General features: G+C 41.2%; 1 protein-coding gene and 1 long non-coding RNA gene across 2 annotated transcripts in view; one reads left to right on the top strand and one right to left on the bottom strand.

Annotated features, from left to right (window-relative positions):
* CAVIN1 (caveolae associated protein 1) overlaps positions 1-19,948 on the bottom strand; it is a 32,950-nt gene extending 13,002 nt beyond the window's left edge. Inside the window, exon 1 of the mRNA XM_020785546.3 lies at positions 18,060-19,948. Within this exon, the coding sequence (XP_020641205.1) occupies positions 18,060-18,479 (420 nt within the window). The 5' untranslated portion in view covers positions 18,480-19,948. The remainder of the gene's footprint in view (positions 1-18,059) is intronic.
* LOC140708439 (uncharacterized) lies at positions 5,746-8,958 on the top strand. Its single transcript, XR_012088613.2, has 3 exons — positions 5,746-5,942; positions 6,989-7,083; positions 8,739-8,958. It is a non-coding gene; the product is annotated as an uncharacterized LOC140708439 (long non-coding RNA).
* Positions 19,949-20,148: the final 200 nt, after the last annotated feature.

Below are 20,148 nucleotides of genomic sequence, written 5' to 3'. Positions count from 1 at the left end.
TTGCACTTATCAAAGCTGCCAAGGCTCGTTCCAGTGTCAATTCCTGGCATCATGAAGTGGATTAATAAGTGAGTCACTTCAGGGTATTGTCAAACTGAACTCCTGCTCCTCTGTGGATGGGCAGGGAGGCGAATTTTTTTTTTTTACTCTGTTAGATTATTGCTGTTGTACTGAATCATTATTTTTTTTCCAAAAAAAATTGCCTTTATGTGAAGTACTGATGGAAACTGCTGCTGCAGAAACTTTCTTGCATGTTAACACACAAGGCAACGTGTTTTTTTAAAATAGTTTTAGTGATTCAGTGCATCAGCAAATGGTCTAGCACTGGCAAAAATAATAATTTAACTTTCCTTGTCCTCTCCATAGGAGGAGGGGAAGTGTTCCCTTGATAGCAGAGGAACGCAGAGAGTTTGAAGTCGATACACTATCTGGATGCAAGGATTGTGTCAAATACGCTATCTGTCCTCCCCTTGACCTCAAGCGACCCTATATAGACCGCACCAGCTTGTACCAAAGTGGCTGCTGCAGATGTGCCCAAAGTAACTTTTCCAGGCTCTGTTCATAAGTCTTCAATCAAAGATATCCACTCTACAGTACTTGTAGTAGTATATATTGATAACCTTCCTTTGTGGTGGGCTGGAGAGATTGTTGAATGAGAATGGATGTGCACTTCCATGCTGGGGACAGGTGTATGACCACTATAAAAAATGAATAATGAGTAGGGAATAACAAGCTCAAAGAATGGCAAGGCCAAATGTTGGAGAGGCCTGCTTTGCCTTTATGACTTTTTTTAAAATGCTAGATGAACTCTTCTGCACTGGAGAGCAATGGCACTAGACTGCTCAAACTGTAAAATATTATAAACAACCTTGTAAATTGACGGAATCAGCTGCATTTAGTTGGTGCATCTCGTAAGCAATGCATTGACAAACTAAATTTAAATGAATATACATTTTACTAAAACCTAGACTACAAGTCAAGGCTAGACAAGGTGATTCCCCATTCCTTTTACAAAAGCAGCCTGGATTCTATTGAACTGCAGTACACTAGTTTGGGAGCAGGGCAGGGCTGACCACCTGGGGCATACAGTTCTGCCTAATCTTTGCCCTTGAGCATCTGCCACTGACATGGCTGTCTTATTCTGCCTAATGAAAGGGCTGTCCCTGGTACGAGCATTTTAAGATACTGAAAGATGACTTATAAAAGTTTTGTTTATGTTTCTTGGTTCCTATTTCAGTAAGTCCATGAAAATGTAAACTACTGTGCCATATGGTGGGGGTGGGGACACCTCCTTTAAAATGTGCAAAAGGAAGATAACTTAGGACTGAGAACTACTAATTGTGGGTGAATAGATAGTAATTAATATTTTCCTCTCTTGCCATTTGTTCACTCATACTCCTCCTCCTGACGCTGTTTTTCTCCCATGGGAAGAAATACATGCATTGTACTCTTTTCCAATATAGATGCAAAGCAGTGGAAAGGGGTAGATTCTAAGAGCATTGTACACTCCACCTCTCCCCATTGTCTGTTTCTCCCACCACATTTCCAACCTCCTGTGGCTGCTTTTTATTGGAAAAAGGGAAATGGGAGACTGTTAGGTGTGCAGTAGAATTTCTTATTCTGCTCTTACCTTCTGGAAAGTAACTATGCTTAAGAATGCAATTATATAGCCTAAACTGATATATATTTTACTCAAAAGAAAAACCAGCCAGGTTAGGGCTTACTTCCAAATATGCATGCACAGATAGTCCAATCTTACTCCCTCCCCCTTTTTAAAAAAAACTCAAAATTAAATCCCAATAAAATCTAATTTTAAATTAGTGGGAACAGGATTGCATCCTTAGTGGTTGGATCAGCTCAAGAATGTTAAAATGAGTACTTCATTTTAGAGTCACAAAATGGCACAGGGATTGTGGAAGACTGTGAAAGCAGGGTGAATGGTTTGTTACCATAGATGCCACAGGAAAAAATCAAGCAGGTACCCATGATATTTACAATCACATTTCATATGTGAGATGCCCAGACTGAAAGCTGGATAAACACTCTAGTTCAGACAAACCAACAAGGATCTTATTTATGCATTAATTTATGCAGGACAATACAACTCTCTCAAAATATAAGAACAGAATAGGAAAGTTTTTTTAAATATGGATTTGGACATTAGATTGCAACTCCCATAATCCCTTACCACTGACTGTGGGAGTATGGCCAATGGGATCTACAGTCCAGCAGCATTTGGTGGGATGTAGGTTTCCCACCTGTTTGGGAGCCTGGTTTTCCCTAACCTCTGAAGGAACGGAATGTAAATTCTTTTTCTGAGTCATAGCAAAGCACTCTGTTCCACATCCTCCCTTTTCTCTCTGCCTTGCCTGTTAGGTGTGGCCTGAAGGATAGATGGATTAAAGCAGGAATTTGAAGCAAAAGGGCCAGGAGGGGGACCTTCCATGCCTAGCCTGGAAAATAAAACTCTTTTTAGTTTTGACAAGAACAGCTTCTTAAATCTGCATTCCTCTCTAAGCGAGGGTGTGGTTGAGTTGCTAGAATTCCAGATCTGAAGAGGCATACTACATCTGGAATCAGGCAGATGAGAAATTCAGTTTATAGTAGCAAAATTGTAGCCTAAGAGCAGTAAAAGTTCCATTTTATAACTTAACCTGCCTTGAAACAGAACATACGAAACTGTTAATTTTTCTACCAGGTGGAATTGTGTGTGTGTGTGTGTGTGTGTGTGTGTGTGTGTGTGTGTGTGTGTGTGTGTGTGTGTGTGAGAGAGAGAGAGAGAGAGAGAGAGAGAGAGAGAGAGAGAGAGAGAGAGAGAGAATTCACTAAATGCTTATCAGTTTATCCTGCCTCCATTTGGCAGCTTTCCTATCCATTACAGATGGAGGCAGGTTTTTAACAGGACCATAATTTCCACATTATTAAAATGTAACTGCACCAGAGGTATGGGGAAGCTTTCAGAGGTTTATCTGGTAAGCCCACAACATCGCTGCTAATAGTGGGAAATTAATATTTAAATATAACAAATAATTCCCTGAATATTTCTGCCCAAGTTTAACTATCTGTTACCCTTTCACACATAAACTAAAAAAAAGTTACCACTTGAGGGGCTCTGAGGTTGTAATCCAGAAAAGTAACCTTTCCAGTAATGACTCAAAAGACACCTCAGTCCTCAAATAATGTAACGTGGCTCTCTAGAGGTCCCCTGATCTGTTATAGAGGAGCGAGAGAGCAAGAGATTTTTCTGGAATTAACTTTTGAGGAGAATCATTATTTCCTGAAAACTCTCGTGTACAACCTCAGCTTCTAACCTAAGGCTGCCAACTTGCAAGCAATGGGGCCAGCAAGATGTAGACAGAAATGCCAGCGCCTCGTGTTGTTTTACTCTGCTTGAAGCCAACAGGGCATATAAAGTTTAACTCACCACAAGACAGCAAGAATGATAAATGATGGGACCATAGAAGGCATAAGGTGGAAGGCAGAGCAATGCGGTGTCCTTTCTTGCCATAACAAAGCTTGGAAAGGTTATGTTTTAGACTGCAACTCTCAGAACTGGCCAGCCAGCATGGCATATGGCTGTATGTTCTGATAACTGTAGTCCAGAATGTAAATTTTTCAAGCTGTGCATTATGGGTAATGGTGGTTTTTCTGCTTGACAAACTAGAGGCTTAAACACATGGACCGTTTGGATAGATTCCTTTTCGTTCATATTTTGTATCAATATATTTGTATATATAGTCACATGGTAGCACTATATGGTAGCAGCAGGACCACTTATCCATGGGATCACTATCCACTGACTCACTTAACCACAGTCAGAAAAAAAATTGAAATATTAAAGAAAAAACATCCAGAAGTACTGTAACTATTTTTACATGTATTATCAGAACTGGCCACTAGAGGGGGCCAGAGACTGCTATGAATACTTGTTAGTGAAGAATGCATAGCATGGTCTGTGTTGTCCAACCCATGTGCACAGTATGAATCAATAAGAACTGATGAATCACACAGGATGAATCAATAAGAATTGGATCAATACAAGGATCAGGTCATTTAAAAAAGATCATGACAGCAAGGTGGAAAAAAGATCGACTGGGTGGTCAAACTAATCAATGTTACATGTACATTGTGTGAATAGAAATTTATAAAATGTTTTAAATAATTGCATACTTGATATAACTATTGTTCTTTTGGGGTGCAATTATACCCCACCAGTCCTTTTTCTGCCACCTAAAAATTAACTGGTGATAGGAGGTAGTGGTGAAGATATGCACAATGCTTCTTGCATGAGACCAAAAAATGGCTCGTCCATGAGATTATTTACGATGGCTTTATTCCTCCCACCATCAAAAAATTATGGGAGTTTATTTCTGTTTATTCAACCTCTTGCATGCTTGGCATACAGTTTATACGACAAAACTTTGCCAAGGCGTGTCCTGTGCCAAAAGAGGCTTATTTACATGACAGCTAAACAGTTCCAAAACAAAGCTTCAACGCTTGATGTGACACAGCCATTCCCCACATCGGTCTGGTGCCATCTCTGTGCCATTTGCTGGCTAATAAAGTGTTCGTTCTTGTTACCAGACTAAAAGCAAATACTGTATGAATGAAGCAACAAAGCACCAATGATCCTATCTGTCCTTCATGCACTGTCCTCAGGGGAATGCACCCAATCTACCTATTTATTTTATTTTATTTTATTTTTTATATATCCTGCCTATCTGGTCTTCTGCGTGTCTAGGTTCTGTAAAATGGGTGGGGAGCATTTGGGGTCTTCCAAATGTTTTTGGATTTCTACTTTCACAAGCCCGGGCCTGCATAGCAAACAGAAAGGGGGTCTCGGAGTAGCAGACGAAAACATTTGGAAGGTTAAATGTTCCCGCCTTGTTTGTGGCACCATGACTTCCTCAAATTGCTTGTTCCCAGGAAAGGCCCATGAAGGAATTATCTAAAGGTGAGTGAAAGCTGTCGTCTAAACATGGACAAAAGCAGCAGGGGATGGTCATAGGCCGAGGGAAAGAGCAGCTAATAGAGGGCCTAAGAAGGTTCTTGAGGGGCTACAGCATGGCTAGACCCTTACAATTAGAATGAGTGAGGCAGCTGCCGGCGTCAGCTGATTTTGGATGCCACGAAAGCCCAGCAAGTTGATGGCTATTTACTGATCATCATTATTTTTCCAGTCGAGGAACGGGAGAAATACTTGGGAGATTCTGGGCCTCAGGTACTAAATTAACGTGATCAGCTCTGGGTTTTATTGACTGGGGAAGAGAGTGTCATTCACTGCTCTGCTTCAAAAAGGAAAATGTCTTGGCACAGCCATATCCAGAAGACAAAATTATCCTGGCACTTGTAGGTAAACCTAGAAGAGCCGAGAAGTGTGCTTATACGCCAGCAGAGCAGTATTGACTGAGGGAACTCCATTCAGGCCCCATGAGATTGCCTTCAATATTTATTGGTTTTGTACATTCAGTAGTGGTTGTTGCCCACTATTAAAAATCCCTGCGTAGTATACATGTCTGCCAAAGGCACATGTTTCTTTGTGACAGGGGTCAATTTGACTATTATTAACTGGGGCCCAGTTCTTTGAATGCATTATTGCTAATGCCAGTATTTTTTTATCTTGAGAAGTCGGAGGGGGACAGGGGGCAACAGAAAGAATGCCCTTTAGAAGCAAAACAATGCGTAGAACTCTAGGTTTCTGAGTTGTATGTGATCCTTCTGGTCTTCCCTTCTAGAGGCAATTAGGCAAACACAGCAAAAAGGTGTGTGTAACAGCTGAAGCAAAAGATACCTAAGCAATGACTAAACTAAACCAAGTCTGCTCCATGGCCCCTAACAGGAGAACCTGAGTGTCGAGGAGAAGACCAGCAACCATTATGCCAGGGCTGGGCCCACTGTGCGGACTCAAAGTCTGAGAAGGAGGAGCTCAGTATCATCCACAGGTGAGTTTAACTCCCTTGCCAAGATGATGCCTGCCTTCTCATTTTTTGCTGGCTGGTGCAATGGCTCATTTTCTACTAAAAGGCCAGAAGACAATGTTTCTTCAGGAGGGTCAAGAGGTTCGCTGTCTTCTGAGAGGTCAAAGGGCATGCTCTCCGGTGAAAGGCCAAAGGGCACACTCTCTGGTGAAGGCTCACTCAGTGCACCATGGATCTTCCCGGGCTAAGATGAGGAAAACGAATTATCAGTGGGCAGCAGGATTGAGGGGTCCAAAAGCTTCTTGACAAGCACAGCCAGAACCGCCAGTCATAAGCCACATCAGAAGAACAGCAGCAAGGATGTTGCCCAAGCAAAGCAGCCTAAAGAAACCTGACAGATAATTAGCACATCTCATAGAAGTGGGGGAGACTTGTGTGCCTGTTGAGTCCAGTGCACTGGTGCTCAGTTTGGATGGGCTACTTCAGTGTCCCTGAGCTACCTCATAATGGTTCAATATGAGGCTCCAGTGGACAGCCATTCAAATAGAGAATGCCTTCAAAAAGAGGACCACCTGCTAAAGCCTTGCTAAAGCCCTTCAAATGGATAGGCATCCTCTGCAAAAGGAAACACGTAGCTATCCTATTCTTACATTCCACGATTGTGACAAGGCAAATAGCTGTTTAAGAGCTGCACAATGTACAATACACACACAAAAAAACTCCTGCAGCCCCCATACTGCAACCTGTCATATGTTCTACAATCCTACCCTTTTAAAGCAGGCAGAAAATCTAAGAGTCTTCTTCCCTAGGGCAACCTCTTACATATACAGTTTCAATTAAAAGTATGTTGATGTATATGGACTGATAAATATTTAGAAGCAATTGTTTCTTAGGTGTCATCACGTCATACCCAACTTATAGTGACCCCAGTAGGCATTTCAATTTATGTGATATCTTGAAGTAATGGATTGAGCAGTGCCATTCCCCCCCCATCCCCCCTAAATGCTGATGGGCAACATCAAAGTCTTTGGATCTCTTCTCAATTCTTATTTTTTAAATCTTTAATCCAGATGTGGACATGATAGCCCTTGAAAAAGATTGCAGCTCTTCCATGCCTATGGATTTAACAGACTCATCCTTATCTGAACCAAGTGCCCTACTCCAGGTGAGAACTCTGGGAAAATAGTATACAGGTTGTGTTTAAGAACTGCTTTAACTAACGGAGAATGAGAGGGACTCCTAATTCAAAGCTTCCAGATAGCTTCACATTGTCTTAATCAGCTTTGCAACACAAAATAAAACAGACACAAAAACGTATTTGGTAAGAATACTGATTTGCGTTATGAATCACTGTGAATTCTCTTCCTCATTGTGACTAAGCATAAGAGAGTTGGTGTAGTAAATAGAGTGTCAGATTAGGAATCAGGAGACCTGGGTTCAAATCCATGCTCAACTATGGAAACTCATTAGTGGTGGGTAGGGCAGGCAATGATAAGCCAGTCCTTGAATATATATCTCAAGAAAGAAAGAAAGAAAGAAAGAAAGAAAGAAAGAAAGAAAGAAAGAAAGAAAGAAAGAAAGAAAGAAAGATTCTCGTACATTACAAGTGAATCTATTAGCATAGTGGAAAATCTAAACCACAATGGACAGCTAATGACTCTCCAGATGCTGGAACTGTAGCTTCCATCAAGTTTCACCAGCAGTCCAGGCAGGGGAATTTGGAGCAGTCTGGTTCACACTTAAAAGCTTCTTATCTTCAGTGTGATCTATTTTATCTCACACTTGAGCAATCTTTCCATTCACTCTGGAGATGTTTCTTCCCCCATGAGAGGGGTCCAGACAGATTTTTGGATTGCTCCAATTTGTCCCCCATTTGATTATTGACATTTCTCTTACTGCTTCTCTTCCCCATTGCCATAATAATTCAATGGGAATGGTGGCTTTCCTTTACTTAATTAAAGCGACATAGCGAAACAGCAATGCATTTATCTAGCATATGCACAACACTGCCAATGTAGCCTGTTTATTTAGAATAGTGCTGCATAAGTAGGATTTTTTTAAAATGTAAAACTGTAATGAAAATAAAGGTCCCCTTCCCCTCCTTTATATGCCCACTGGTCTCAGTGACTTCCTCCTCTTTTTAAAAATTTTTCTCCCAAGGAATCAGCTACAATACAAGTACTGAAGGGCATCTCCAATACATATAGAATTTTGCAGCATCCATTACGAAAATATTTTTTTAAAGTAAGAGAATATGAAAATAGAGAAAGGGGTCTTTCTGTCATCCTTTCTATGCCACAACTCACCAAACATGTCAAAGGGTTGTCACCTTAGACAACACTTCCTATAGCTCAATAATGAAGAGCTATAGTCCAATAATATCAGGGGGGGAGTACAAGTTGATTTAAGCTGAGCATTGAGTGTTTGTGGTTCTTAACGCTGGAAAGAAAACAACAGTAATTTCACCCTGAAAGGCAGACTATATGATAATGTGGAATACAATGCAAACTTGACAATACTGGGAAAAAATACATTTGCACTTCGCTGTTTCCAAATGTTAAGCAAGGGAATAGAATAGAGGGAGCTGTGGGGTTTTAGCCCTCTGAAATCAAGAAGCCTTTGCTTCTTGTCAGCTCTTCTGAATAACTAGAGATCAACATTTCACCTGAGCTGTAATATTTTATTAGTCACACAGACTAAAATTGGGGTTCTAAAAATAACTCAGCTGAAAAATTATTTCTTCAATTTAACTGCCTTCTCCTTCATCTCAATTCAGACTAATTAACTCCCTAATTCTAAAGTGTCTTTATGTCTCCCCAGGCTGTTCTTAGCACACAACATGTAGAAGGTGGAGTGACAGATCTCCTTCTGCCTGAAGGTGCAGACTAAACATCCTGGGGTTTTCTACTCTAAATGTTGAACTCGCTTTTCCTTCCTCCAGTATGATATAAAATCAACAAGACCTCCTGCTCTGTTCTTTGTCTTGACTTGTAGAAAGCTGACAGATCTGGTACTATTCATTCCAGGAAAAGGTCCACAGGTAGCTTTTCCTTTCTTCTGTAATAAATGGACCGTTAAGAACATATAAATCCAGAGTTACACCCAAAAGCATTTTCCAGCCTCCTTCCCACGAGTGCCTGTTGCCTTGACTCACAGATCTCTTCCCAAATAATTTTCCTGAGACAGATTCTTTTCATAGTGGCTTTGGCTTGCTCATCTCTCTCTACCTGCAACTACAGGTACAGTGTTTACTCCTGAGAGCATGAAATAAACTATACATCCATGAGTACCACCTCAGTAGACTCAATCCTTGCTACTCCACTACAGTTATTAAAGACAGAGTGCAAAAAGTGTGTCTGTGTGCATGTACACATAGAGACATGTTCAGTCTTACTCTCTCTGGTTACTATAACCTGAGAACTGATGTTGAAGGGTAGGTGTCTGTGTTAATAAGTAATTCAGCAAATCAGCTGGTATTTGTATAAAGCCACATTTGAATGCATGTTCAATTCTAAGGAAGAGGGAAGGAGGCAGGAGATCAGCTCTGTCTGGCAAAAAAAAGCATCTGAAAAGAAAACAACTTTGGATTGGGTGAGAAGAATTACCCTTAGAATTCTGAGGTGCTGGACTTGCATTGGTTTGTAGCGGATATTGCTTCCTTGTCCATATACAATGCCTACTTAGCCTATACATTTCTTGAGGAGGGGGTATCAATGTAGCATGGAATTATTCAAAGCCCTCTGACTGAGGTTGCAGCAGTCTCTGTTTCAAAATGTTTTTTATCTGGTAAAGTTGGAATGAGTGAAGTGCAGACCTCCAAATGTTGTTGGGCTGTACTTCTAAGCATAGCTCACCACTGGCCATGATGTTAGGACTGATGGGAGATGTAAGCCAACAACATCTGGAGGGTTATGCTTTTCCAAATCCTCCTGTAAAACAAAGGTGGGGAGCCTGTAGAATTACTGTACCTAATCTGACCTGCGAAAAAAAGATCCCTTCTGTAGACCACCTCTTTTACCTCCAGATCTGATCTGATCTACCCCCAAGTGAAAATAAGTGGCACATCTGGAGATGACATGAGGATTTAGAAAATGCACAGAGCAGGAAGAATCTGGTTCCCAATGGTATAAATGTTACTTTAAATGTAGTATTCCTCAGAAAGGGGTTCATAAGGGAAATACTGTATTAAATATCTAGATTTGCAAGCTGATTTACAATGCTTTACCACAGTTCATCCCCTTCTTGGATGCACACCTTAATGTGATGAAGGAGGTCGGACACGATTGAACTAAATGTCAAGGGGAACCTTTACCCTTACCTATTACAATTATTATTATTATTATTATTATTATTACTTTGGGGTTTGCCTGAAAAGTTCCAACAGAAAGGTATACTAACTTCCTTTCTCTGCAGTCTTCAACTGTTGCTACTGAATTAACACAGCATAATAAACATACATGCCACAGAAAAAAGCCAAGTCCCTGACCCTGAAGAACTTACACACAAAGCATAAGCTTCCTGTGCTTTTTTTTCCTACCAAGGGCAAATGCTGTTTTCATCAGTCTGCCTCCCTTGCTCTGGGCTAATTTGTTCCTGCACGGCTCAGTCCGCTGAGACAATGCAAACAGCATTCCAGCGAGGCTTCCCTTCTATTACTTCAGAATAAACAGCAAGAGCAGCTTGTTTAAAATAAATTATCAGATTTTACACTGTAAGTGTGGGGAGAAAATATATTGTGCCGCCAAATAACAGAACTTTAAAAATTATTATTCGCATTATTTTAAGAACTAAGAAAAGTAATCTTGAAAAATATTTTGTGAGAAACCCACGAGGATTGAGATGCTGCTGGTTAAACAGAGCAGATGGGAACCACAGAAATAAATTCTCTGGGTGCCACTTGGGAACTAGAGCATTGAGGACATAAGCGATACCGAAAATAGATGGAAGAGAACAATTCCACAGCTGGTTCCTGTGGGACGGTGCAGCGATGACCTTATAGGGCCTGCTGGAGCTCCAACTGCAATGATTTTTTTATGGTTGCAGAGCAAACATGTGTCAAAATCCTCTGGCAAAATCTCAGGAGTTCTTCAGACAAAGGGATCTTACCGTGATGCGGTAAAGCTGTGCCTGTGTATTTGTGCACACCCCACAGTGTCTTTTTATGGCCCGAATCAAGTCGTGGAGGATAACACTCAACGGACACTAGTCACGAGGGCTACATATCACCTCCAGTCTCAGAGGAAGTAGGGTGCTTTATACCAGTTGTTGGGAAACAGATGCACACATGTTTTTTATTTTGGATTTCCCAAAGATATCTGGTTGGCTCCTCTGGCCACAATGGATTATGGATGAGCATGCTGTAGCCTCCCCGCCCTGCCCCACGGGTTGCTGGATAGCAGCTCCTATTAGTTCTACCGTAATAGTGATGGACAATGGGAGTTGAAATCCAGAAACATCTATCAGGTCACAAGTGACCCATTCTTGTGACCTTCCTTTGGTCCGATTCAGCATAACTCTTATTGTGGTCTTATGGGCTCTTTTCACAGTTTTGCATTGTTATACAAGGGGCATGGTCATGTCAACATAAAAGTATATGAAAGGCCTAGACTCCAGATCTTAGAATGACGATAGCAGCAGTACTAAATCTTAGCAGTGGTGTGTGAGTCCACTGCAGAACAGACAACTAGGAAGCTTGAAAATCACTCAAGGATTTGTGTCTTACCTCATTTTAACCCTCTATGATTCCATTAGGAAAACCCATGGACTACAACTCCCAGGGTCTCCCAACAAGCATGACCAGGGTTTCATCTGAATTCTTGGAATTCAGCCTCTCCAAGGACTGAACAGGGAATCTTGAAGGACTTACAAGTAATTTTCCATATCCAGGAAATCCAAAAGCATTTCTATGTTGTAGGCACAAGAGGCACTCATAGGATCACTGTATCATTCTAAGAATGAGTAAATCCAAACAAATGCCACACCCTGATTTTATCCACACAAAGAAGTGATTCATACTGTAATTATTTAAGTGCAATCTTAAGATGTTTCAAGTGTTCTTCTGAAAACAAAGGGGTTGCAAATAGGAAAATATGGAGTTTATAAATACAAGCACTCATGGTATAGGTCATGATGAAAACTACTGCTTTAAAAAAACCTACATTTACTGGGAGGAGTGCAAAGGCCCAAATGAAGGTAAAACTGTTACCGTAATTTGAAATTTTTCAAAGTGGTATCCTATAGAATAGATTGTTTAACGGTCTCTAGTTGAGCCAGGCAGATGGGCAAGAGAACATACCTTGGGAAAGATAACATAATGAGTGACCTCTGTTGAAATTCTGTAGAACTTCTTTTGCATTTGGACAGATTACCTCTAGCTAGGTACTGCTTATGATACTTCAGGCTCCTTTTATAAAAATCTGCATTGTTGTGGTTATTATTATGGAAGTTATGTTCTTCCACAATACAGATTGTGGAAGAACAGATTCTACACAATACAGATTGTGGAAGGATAGAGAGAAAGAGAATTAAAGTGTCATCCAAAAAGTGTTGTGCCTGGCAAATTCTAGGCTTTTCTTACCCCTCCCTAAGCTTACAAAATGATTTTCACAGTGGTCTGAAGCAATAATGAAGGTATATCCTGATATATTGATTGGGTTACACCTATATAAACCAGCACTTTAATACCTTCTGAGGAAATCAGCAGCCTCTGATGTGATGGGTAGCAATCATTCTTCCAGGTTACAGCACCTATCCTGTTTGGCCACTGCCCTGTCCTGCCACTTTCAGCTGACCTCATAAAACTCATAAACACGCACATACAGAGGCTCTCCTCTCAGCAGTGACAGTGATAAATCATACAGAGACATGAAAGTGGGTCTTCTCTGCTATTGCAGGTTGGTTGGAATACCCTCCTCTTGGAGGCATGAATGTTGGCCTCCTTTCTGCAACAGGTTAAAGTCTAGCCCTATGTGTAAACGTTGGAGCCCCAAGACCATGGTTTAACCCTTAATGACTGGTTCATGGATTTCTGTACATTATTTTATCTTGTTGATGTATTGTGTATTGTTTTACTATCTGTACCACGCTTCTAGGGTACAGATAGTAAAACAATACACAGGGTATAAATATTCCAATAAATTAAAATATACGTACAGTGAGCTCCCATCACACTAGACTGGATTTTCCAAAGGGCAAAATCAGACTTTAGTTAGTGTGTTGCAGCCTTGTTTAGCCAAGAAAATTTGCATAATGGCATTAACTCCACTGCTACAGCAGAACTTTGAAAAGTTACTTTTTTGGACTATAACTCCCAGAATCCTTCATTAGCATGGATACTGGCCATGCTGCCTGGCTGATTCTGAAAGCTATGGTAACAGAAAAGCAGTATTTACAAGCCCTGAGAGCAAATTAGCCCAACAGCAACGCAGCTCGATCTTCAGCCAGAACAGCAAGCCTTTTGCATCGTGCAGTTCTGAAACAAAGCAAACAATGCCAGGCGGCTAGGCTGGGTGAGAAGCATCCAGAACAACATGGCATAGGCTGACCTCATTGTGAAAAAATCCCCCTTTGAAAGCAGATCTATTTTTTCCTATTGTGTGGAGAGATAAAAGATATTTCAGCAGGGCCAAGTTCTGGAATATATACATAGTCAGTGTTTCCCAGGGCCCCTGCAGTCCAGTGTGATCACTCATTGTTTTAAGGGGCTGCCTGCGAGAAAGCAAATGGATTTCTTTCCAGCATCTGCCTGTTCTCTATTCACTCACGAGAGTAACATTTCATCACTGTTTCCATAACCCTTTCCACTTCATAATAGTGTGTCATAATTCTGATCTCATTTACCCACCACCACAAGTCCACAACAATAGCTTATTACTTTCATTACTATTAAAAAGCTCCTGAGTTCCCCGTCATTATTCCCATTTTACAGATCACTTGAAGAGATAGAGTGGTTTGCCTAAAGTCACTTAAGTGTAACCTAGTGAAAGTGCTGGGATTTGATCCCCTTCCAACTCCAAGACTTAATAAGTGAATTATTCAGCCACAGAAGATGCCAGCTCTACAGAGTGCAAGGGTGGAGTGATTGTCTTGACAGGGGGAAGGGGCACATGCCCATCGTGGGTGAGAACGGAGCCAAACAGGGATGGCTCCATCAGCCCCACCCTATGTTTTTTCCTCTATATACTGCTAGCTTCTAAAACTACTTACTGAATGTCATTGTGCAGCAAGTGCACCTTTTTCTGATATATGGAGTTTTGTGGGAAGAAAAATATGGAAAAAAACATAGCTTGGGAAAGCTTTTAGACTACAAATTCCAGAATCTCCAGCTATTATGGTCACTAGCCAGCCTGGCCAGGGGGAATTGTGTCCCTAAAAAATTAATATTTCCAAAATCTGCACAGAAGCATTTACCCAGAGGGTTACAATGATGTTTGGAATCCCCCATAACATTCTCTGCTTGAGACAAGGTGATCATCATACAATAAAATCCTTTTTTGGAATCTCTCTGTGTGCCACACCCTTCTTGCTCACTTTTCCACGTATCTCTTCGTTCCTTCTCCTGCAGAAAGGACAGATGATTTTTGCTAATATTCTGACCACATCCCTTGTGGTATGCTTTTGATGTTCACCTTAGGTCTGCAGACTGCCCACCACTGTCATAGAGGATAACGATGGAGTAGTGCCTCCTATTCATAGACAACACAGAGGAATGGCCAGAGCATAGTGTTTCCAAGTAAGGTAAAGGTTCCCCTTGACATTTAGTCTAGTCGTGTCCGACTCTAGGGTGCGGTGCTCATCCCCATTTCCAAGCCATAGAGCCAGCGTTTTCTCCGAAGACAGTTTCCGTGGTCACGTGGCCAGTGCACGACTAGACACGGAACGCCGTTACCTTCCCACCGTGGTGGTACCTATTTATTTACTTGCATTTTTACATGCTTTCGAACTGCTAGGTTGGCAGGAGCTGGGACAAGCGACGGGAGCTCGCTCCGTCACGTGGATTTGATCTTATGACTGCTGGCCTTCTGGCCTTGCAGCACAGAGGCTTCTGTGGTTTAACCTGCAGCGCCACCACATCCCTTCCAAGTAGAAATACTAAATTCTAGTTGGGGTGATTTATAGTTCAAGCAAGGGATGGCAAGATGCTTCAACATTTCACCCCCTGCTTGCATCATGAGCTACCAAGTATTCAAGTGTGAGATCAGCCGTAAAGTTAAAGAGTAAAAGAGAGTAAGCTGCCGTTTTCCCTCTCTCATCTAAAAAGACTGTCACGAGACTAAATGTTACTCAGAAGTGCTTGGAAGAAAGGTGTGGTATAAAATATATGTGGTTGTGGGTCTGTGTACACACACACACACACACACACACACACACACACACACACACACACACACACACACACACACACACACACACACACACACACACACACAAATGAATACAGTAGGCACTGCAGAAACATGTAGAGAGTGCTGATCTAGAGAATTATACCGCTCTGAAGACCCTGGCCAGTGTCCTCTTCATCTATTGTGCAATCAGTGTGACCTTTTTCAAGTGTGAGTAAGGAGGCAACCATTACCTCCTTGTACTGGCAGTGCAAAGCCCATTTATTTTAAAGGTGAGGCCGCCATCTTGCATAACAGTAAATCAGAGATTGTAATGGTCTGTTTTCTTATGATGCCTTCTTTCAAAAGACCCATTGACATCAATGGGACTTAAAGTGAGTCACAAATGACTTACGCTCCATCATTTTCAATGGGTTTAACACAACCATGTCTGGCTGCTATCTAATGTCATATTCTTTTCTGTTCATTTGGATCAGAATGAGAAGATAAGATGAGAAGATAAAAATTTAAAAATTATAAATGAAAATTTAATTATGTCTGTTAGAATAATAACCGGCTAATAATTATTTCAACAGATAGGAATCCTTACATTATTTATTTATTTATTTATTTATTTATTTATTTATTTATTTATTTATTTATTTATTTATTTATTTATTTATTTATTTATTTATTTAGCTCGTGTATACCTCAGACATGTCATCTTAATTGAATACTTTGCTGGAATGTTTCAGTTCAAATTTTACTTGAATGTTTCTTAAATAACTCAAATTACAAATAAAAAAAAGCAAAGATGGGAAAAATCTAGCATCTGCATGGTCTGAAAAATCAGCCTCTTCTGTCTCAGGTTGCTATTTAATTAATGCCAATTAAAACATAATTATTATGATACTGCTATATGCACAATAATTTTCTGCATTCCTACCCAGAAGAAAGTACTGTTAAGCTTTTTTAAGATAAGTCCTCAAAGGGTTACAGCCATAATTTCCATGTTGCACAATGTACTGTATTAAATTCTCTAAGACTGTAAATGCATATATACTTACCTGGAAGTATAACGATTGAACTCTATAGGACTTTCTTATGAAAAGATGTGCAATGGATTGCATGTTAGATATTTCAGGTGTAAGTATTTTTCCAGTATACTACTTCAGTTTTAAGAAAACAGTCCTATACTACAGGTTAACATATTCACTGTAATGTTAAATATTCTTGTATTTTAGAAGTATGGCTAAAAGTTAGTTATTTTGATCCAGCTGACTCAGGCATGAACTGAGATTTGACTTGGAATCATATTAGATCCTAAATTAGTATTCTAACCATTATATTACAGAAGTCCATTCCATTCATGTCCATTCATTCTACAAAAAAGAGACCAAAAGCCTTATGTGTTCTAAGGTTTATTGCTCCTTCTTCCTCCAATATAAAATTCTGGAAAATTTGGAATTGCAGGCTCTAAAGTTTGGTGCCTATTCAAAATTAGGCTGCAGGTCCTATTCCCTTAAAAACCCATGAGGGTTTTGCTACCTTCTTGAAGTAGAGGAGAGGGAATACTTTTCTTAGTATTTGTGACGGGCATGAACCATACAGGTACACATGGACTTCCAGAGCCTCCTCTCAATTCCCTCCTCTTTCCTTCCCTAAAGGTTTTATTTCAGCCTGATTTGCAGGGCTTCCGATTAAGAATATTTATAAACTTGGATTGATGGTGTTCATAGCCCTTATGTACCAGTGTATTCCCGCCTTTGAGGCATGATATAATTGAGAATGCTCACGCTGTGAATCAGAGGGCTATATTGGTCAGCTACTTGCCAGATTCCTCAAACAGACATAACTGTGCTCTCTTTCATGTTGCAGTAGTACAAAACACACAGCTACATTTCTTATGTAGGTTTTCTGTCCCAAGCATTCTTGGAATCATCATGGTAGCCTTTCTTATATATATATATATTTGTCCTGTGGCTATAAGTTAACCTATCTTAACATGTTGCCCCTTTTCTCTTCCACCACAGGCTTCAAAAGCTCAGACCACCACAGAAGAGGAAGCCTGGCTTGACGCTGTGTATTTTGATTTGACACTGGAGATCTAAAGCTTATCCAGGAAATGTGCTAGATTTAGGGCTGCAAAGCTGAACAAAGATACTTCTCATCCAAAGTGATAAAAAGCTTCAGCACCTCAAAAAGGCAAGGACTAAAGAATCTGAAACCCACACTGCATCAGATTTAGTTTTGCAGGAAAAGCGTCAACGCGAATCCAAGGGAGAGTGTTGATTTTAGTCAGTGAACTCATATCTATATGTGTATATGTGCATGCTTGAAAAGTTGGGAATGGAGTTCCACTCATGGTGGCTTTAAGGACACCAGTTGGCTCCCTGCTGCCCTATAAAACAACTGACTGAATGTTTCCTACATTACATTTTCTGGCCAATTCCTGCAAAGTTTACAGCAATGTTGGCAGCTGAAGGTCAGCTGTGGAAACTTAACAAAACTGTAGGCAAGGCATTACAAGAATCAACTCTCTCTGTGTGTATGATTCTCTTTATGATACAAACCTTGATGTTTCTGTCAGAGCCGAAGAAGTTACTGTTTGAACTACAATTCCTGGCACAATAATTAGGTTTGGGGGTTTTCGTACAAAAAGATAATGTCCCCAAGTACTGTACTAGCTTCTATGTAACGTGTAGAGTAATACATAAGTCTTGGAAGCCCCAGGTGGGGGGCAAGAAGCACTGTCATGCTGGGGAATCTTTACATGCCAACCAAAAAGACTTTGCAGAAAAGCAATTGAAGGGCACCTTACCTGATAGATCATAACTTTAAAATTTCTGCGCTTCAGCAGCTCTGTCTCATTGGATTCCAGCTTCTTGATTTGCCCAGCTTGTTTCTCCAGGTTCTGCCGGACCGTTTTTACGTTGACACTGACCTTACGGACCTTCTCCAACATCTTGTTAACTGTGTTACTGGTGGTGGTGTGGGCCTTGGTCAGTTTGGCCAGCTCCCCTTGAATGCTGGCTACCACTCCATCCATCTCTTGCTGCCGCTCCTCCAACTGACTTTGGGTCAGCTGAATCTGATCCACTGCCCCAATGATCTTGTCCAGAAGGGTGAGCACCATAACCCCATTGATCTGGTCAGGTTTGATAGGTTCCTCAGAAGCTGGTTCCTCTGAAGCCTCGGAGGCTGCTGGCTGCTCCACAATCTGGAGGGTGGTGTCTGCCATGGTCACTCAGGAGTCCTGATTAGCAGAGCCCAGAGAAGTTTGACAACTGCAAGCACAAGGCTAAGAGACAGAGACAGAAAGGGAGGCTGAATCTGAGACCTCTTGGATCTGGGAGGCAAGCCAGAAACCAAGAGCACAGCAGCAGCAGCAGCAGCAGCGTGTGGATGTGTACTTCAAATGAAATGGCACAACCCTTGCAAAGCTGTTTGGGGAAAACTGTCCTGCAAAAATTTCCAAGCTCCCAAGCTATTGGCTGACTCCACCTCAACTGGAGGAAAGGAGCCTCCTGCCAAATGCGTAGTGGACGCCCCCCCTCGCCCTGTCTCTCTGAAATGATTAAAATAGTTGGAGAGGCTTGCTGCTTTAGCATGCAAGCACAGGCAGGGCTTGCTCATCCGACTGCTCGCTCACTCGCTCACGGAGGAATGCAAAGCTCCAAATGGCAACAGCCTCTGCTTTCGCTAGGCAGTGGGAAGGCAGGGATTCCAAGTGAAACTTTTGGGGAATCCAGCAGGGGAGGGTGGAGAAAATAGCAAACAAAAAACTCTTTGTACAAAAAGTTACTGACAGGAGAAAGAATGTCCTGTTATGCTTACCACAGTAAATGTTCAAGGGTGGTGGCTGGAAACAGCTGCATGTAGAAGAGCACAGCTGAGAGAACCCAGAAACATCTGCCTTTGGGCAGGACTGGGCAAGGTTGTGTTTCCTTTTAAAGGCACCAACTGACACTTTAGGACACATGTGGCTCAGATAATTCACCATGCACAACTGAGCTGTGCCACTGAGATCATTTCTGCCACAGAAGTGTGCCCATAACAGTAGGCAAATCTACTACTGATACACCCTTCAGCAAGCCATACTGAATTAAATGGTTTGGAATGCAACACAAGCAGAGTAGTTTGGATTTAAATAGATGAGTAGGAAAACAATACTCTTCTTTTAAAGAAGTGGCAGGCATCTATGATTGGCCTGACAATACCTCCCTGATATAGGGTGCAAATACACAGTTGGGAAAATGAGAATGGATGTGAAGTTGCACCCTGGACATTGGGTTTTCCCAGATGAACTTGCTTTAGCCGACCACATAGAAGTAAGCAGAGAGACAGGAGGAAATTGGCACAGGTGCTCACACTATCTCAACCAATATAAATGCATTCACTACAAAAATGCAGAAGCCCCAGTAGTGGAGGAAAAAGGTTTGGATTGGTTGATTCACATTGACTTGTACATAATGTAATCAAGAGAAAAAAACATGAACCTCTCTGCCCCAATCCCAGAGTATCTCCCATATTATTTGCCAATGAAATCACCCCCACCCTTTCTGTCTTCCAATGTTATATCCAAATGGGAGAAATCCCATGGTATTTCTCTTCCTGAAATCCAAGAAAAGGGTACTTTTTGAGCTCTTATTCAGTACACTGCTGCCTCCTCACAGCCCTCTCCCAGTCTGAAGCAACAGCAACAAGTAGATGATAGCAGTGTTTTCCAAGTGATAAAATTGTTTTCTTTGTCCTATTCAGGCACCTCTAATGTTCTGTACCTTGACCTCCCCTTATTACAATAAGATGGAAGAGTCAGTGTCAATGCAGTGGCTAGTGTGTCCAGCTTAAATGTGAGAATCCTGTGTTTATGAATTTTGAATTGTGTTATTGATATGAAGCACATCACT

Source organism: Pogona vitticeps, chromosome 6 (genome assembly GCF_051106095.1).
Source record: "Pogona vitticeps strain Pit_001003342236 chromosome 6, PviZW2.1, whole genome shotgun sequence".
Lineage (NCBI taxonomy): Eukaryota > Metazoa > Chordata > Lepidosauria > Squamata > Agamidae > Pogona > Pogona vitticeps.
Note: the sequence above shows the minus strand (reverse complement) of the source record. Positions and strands in the feature narration are given on the sequence as shown.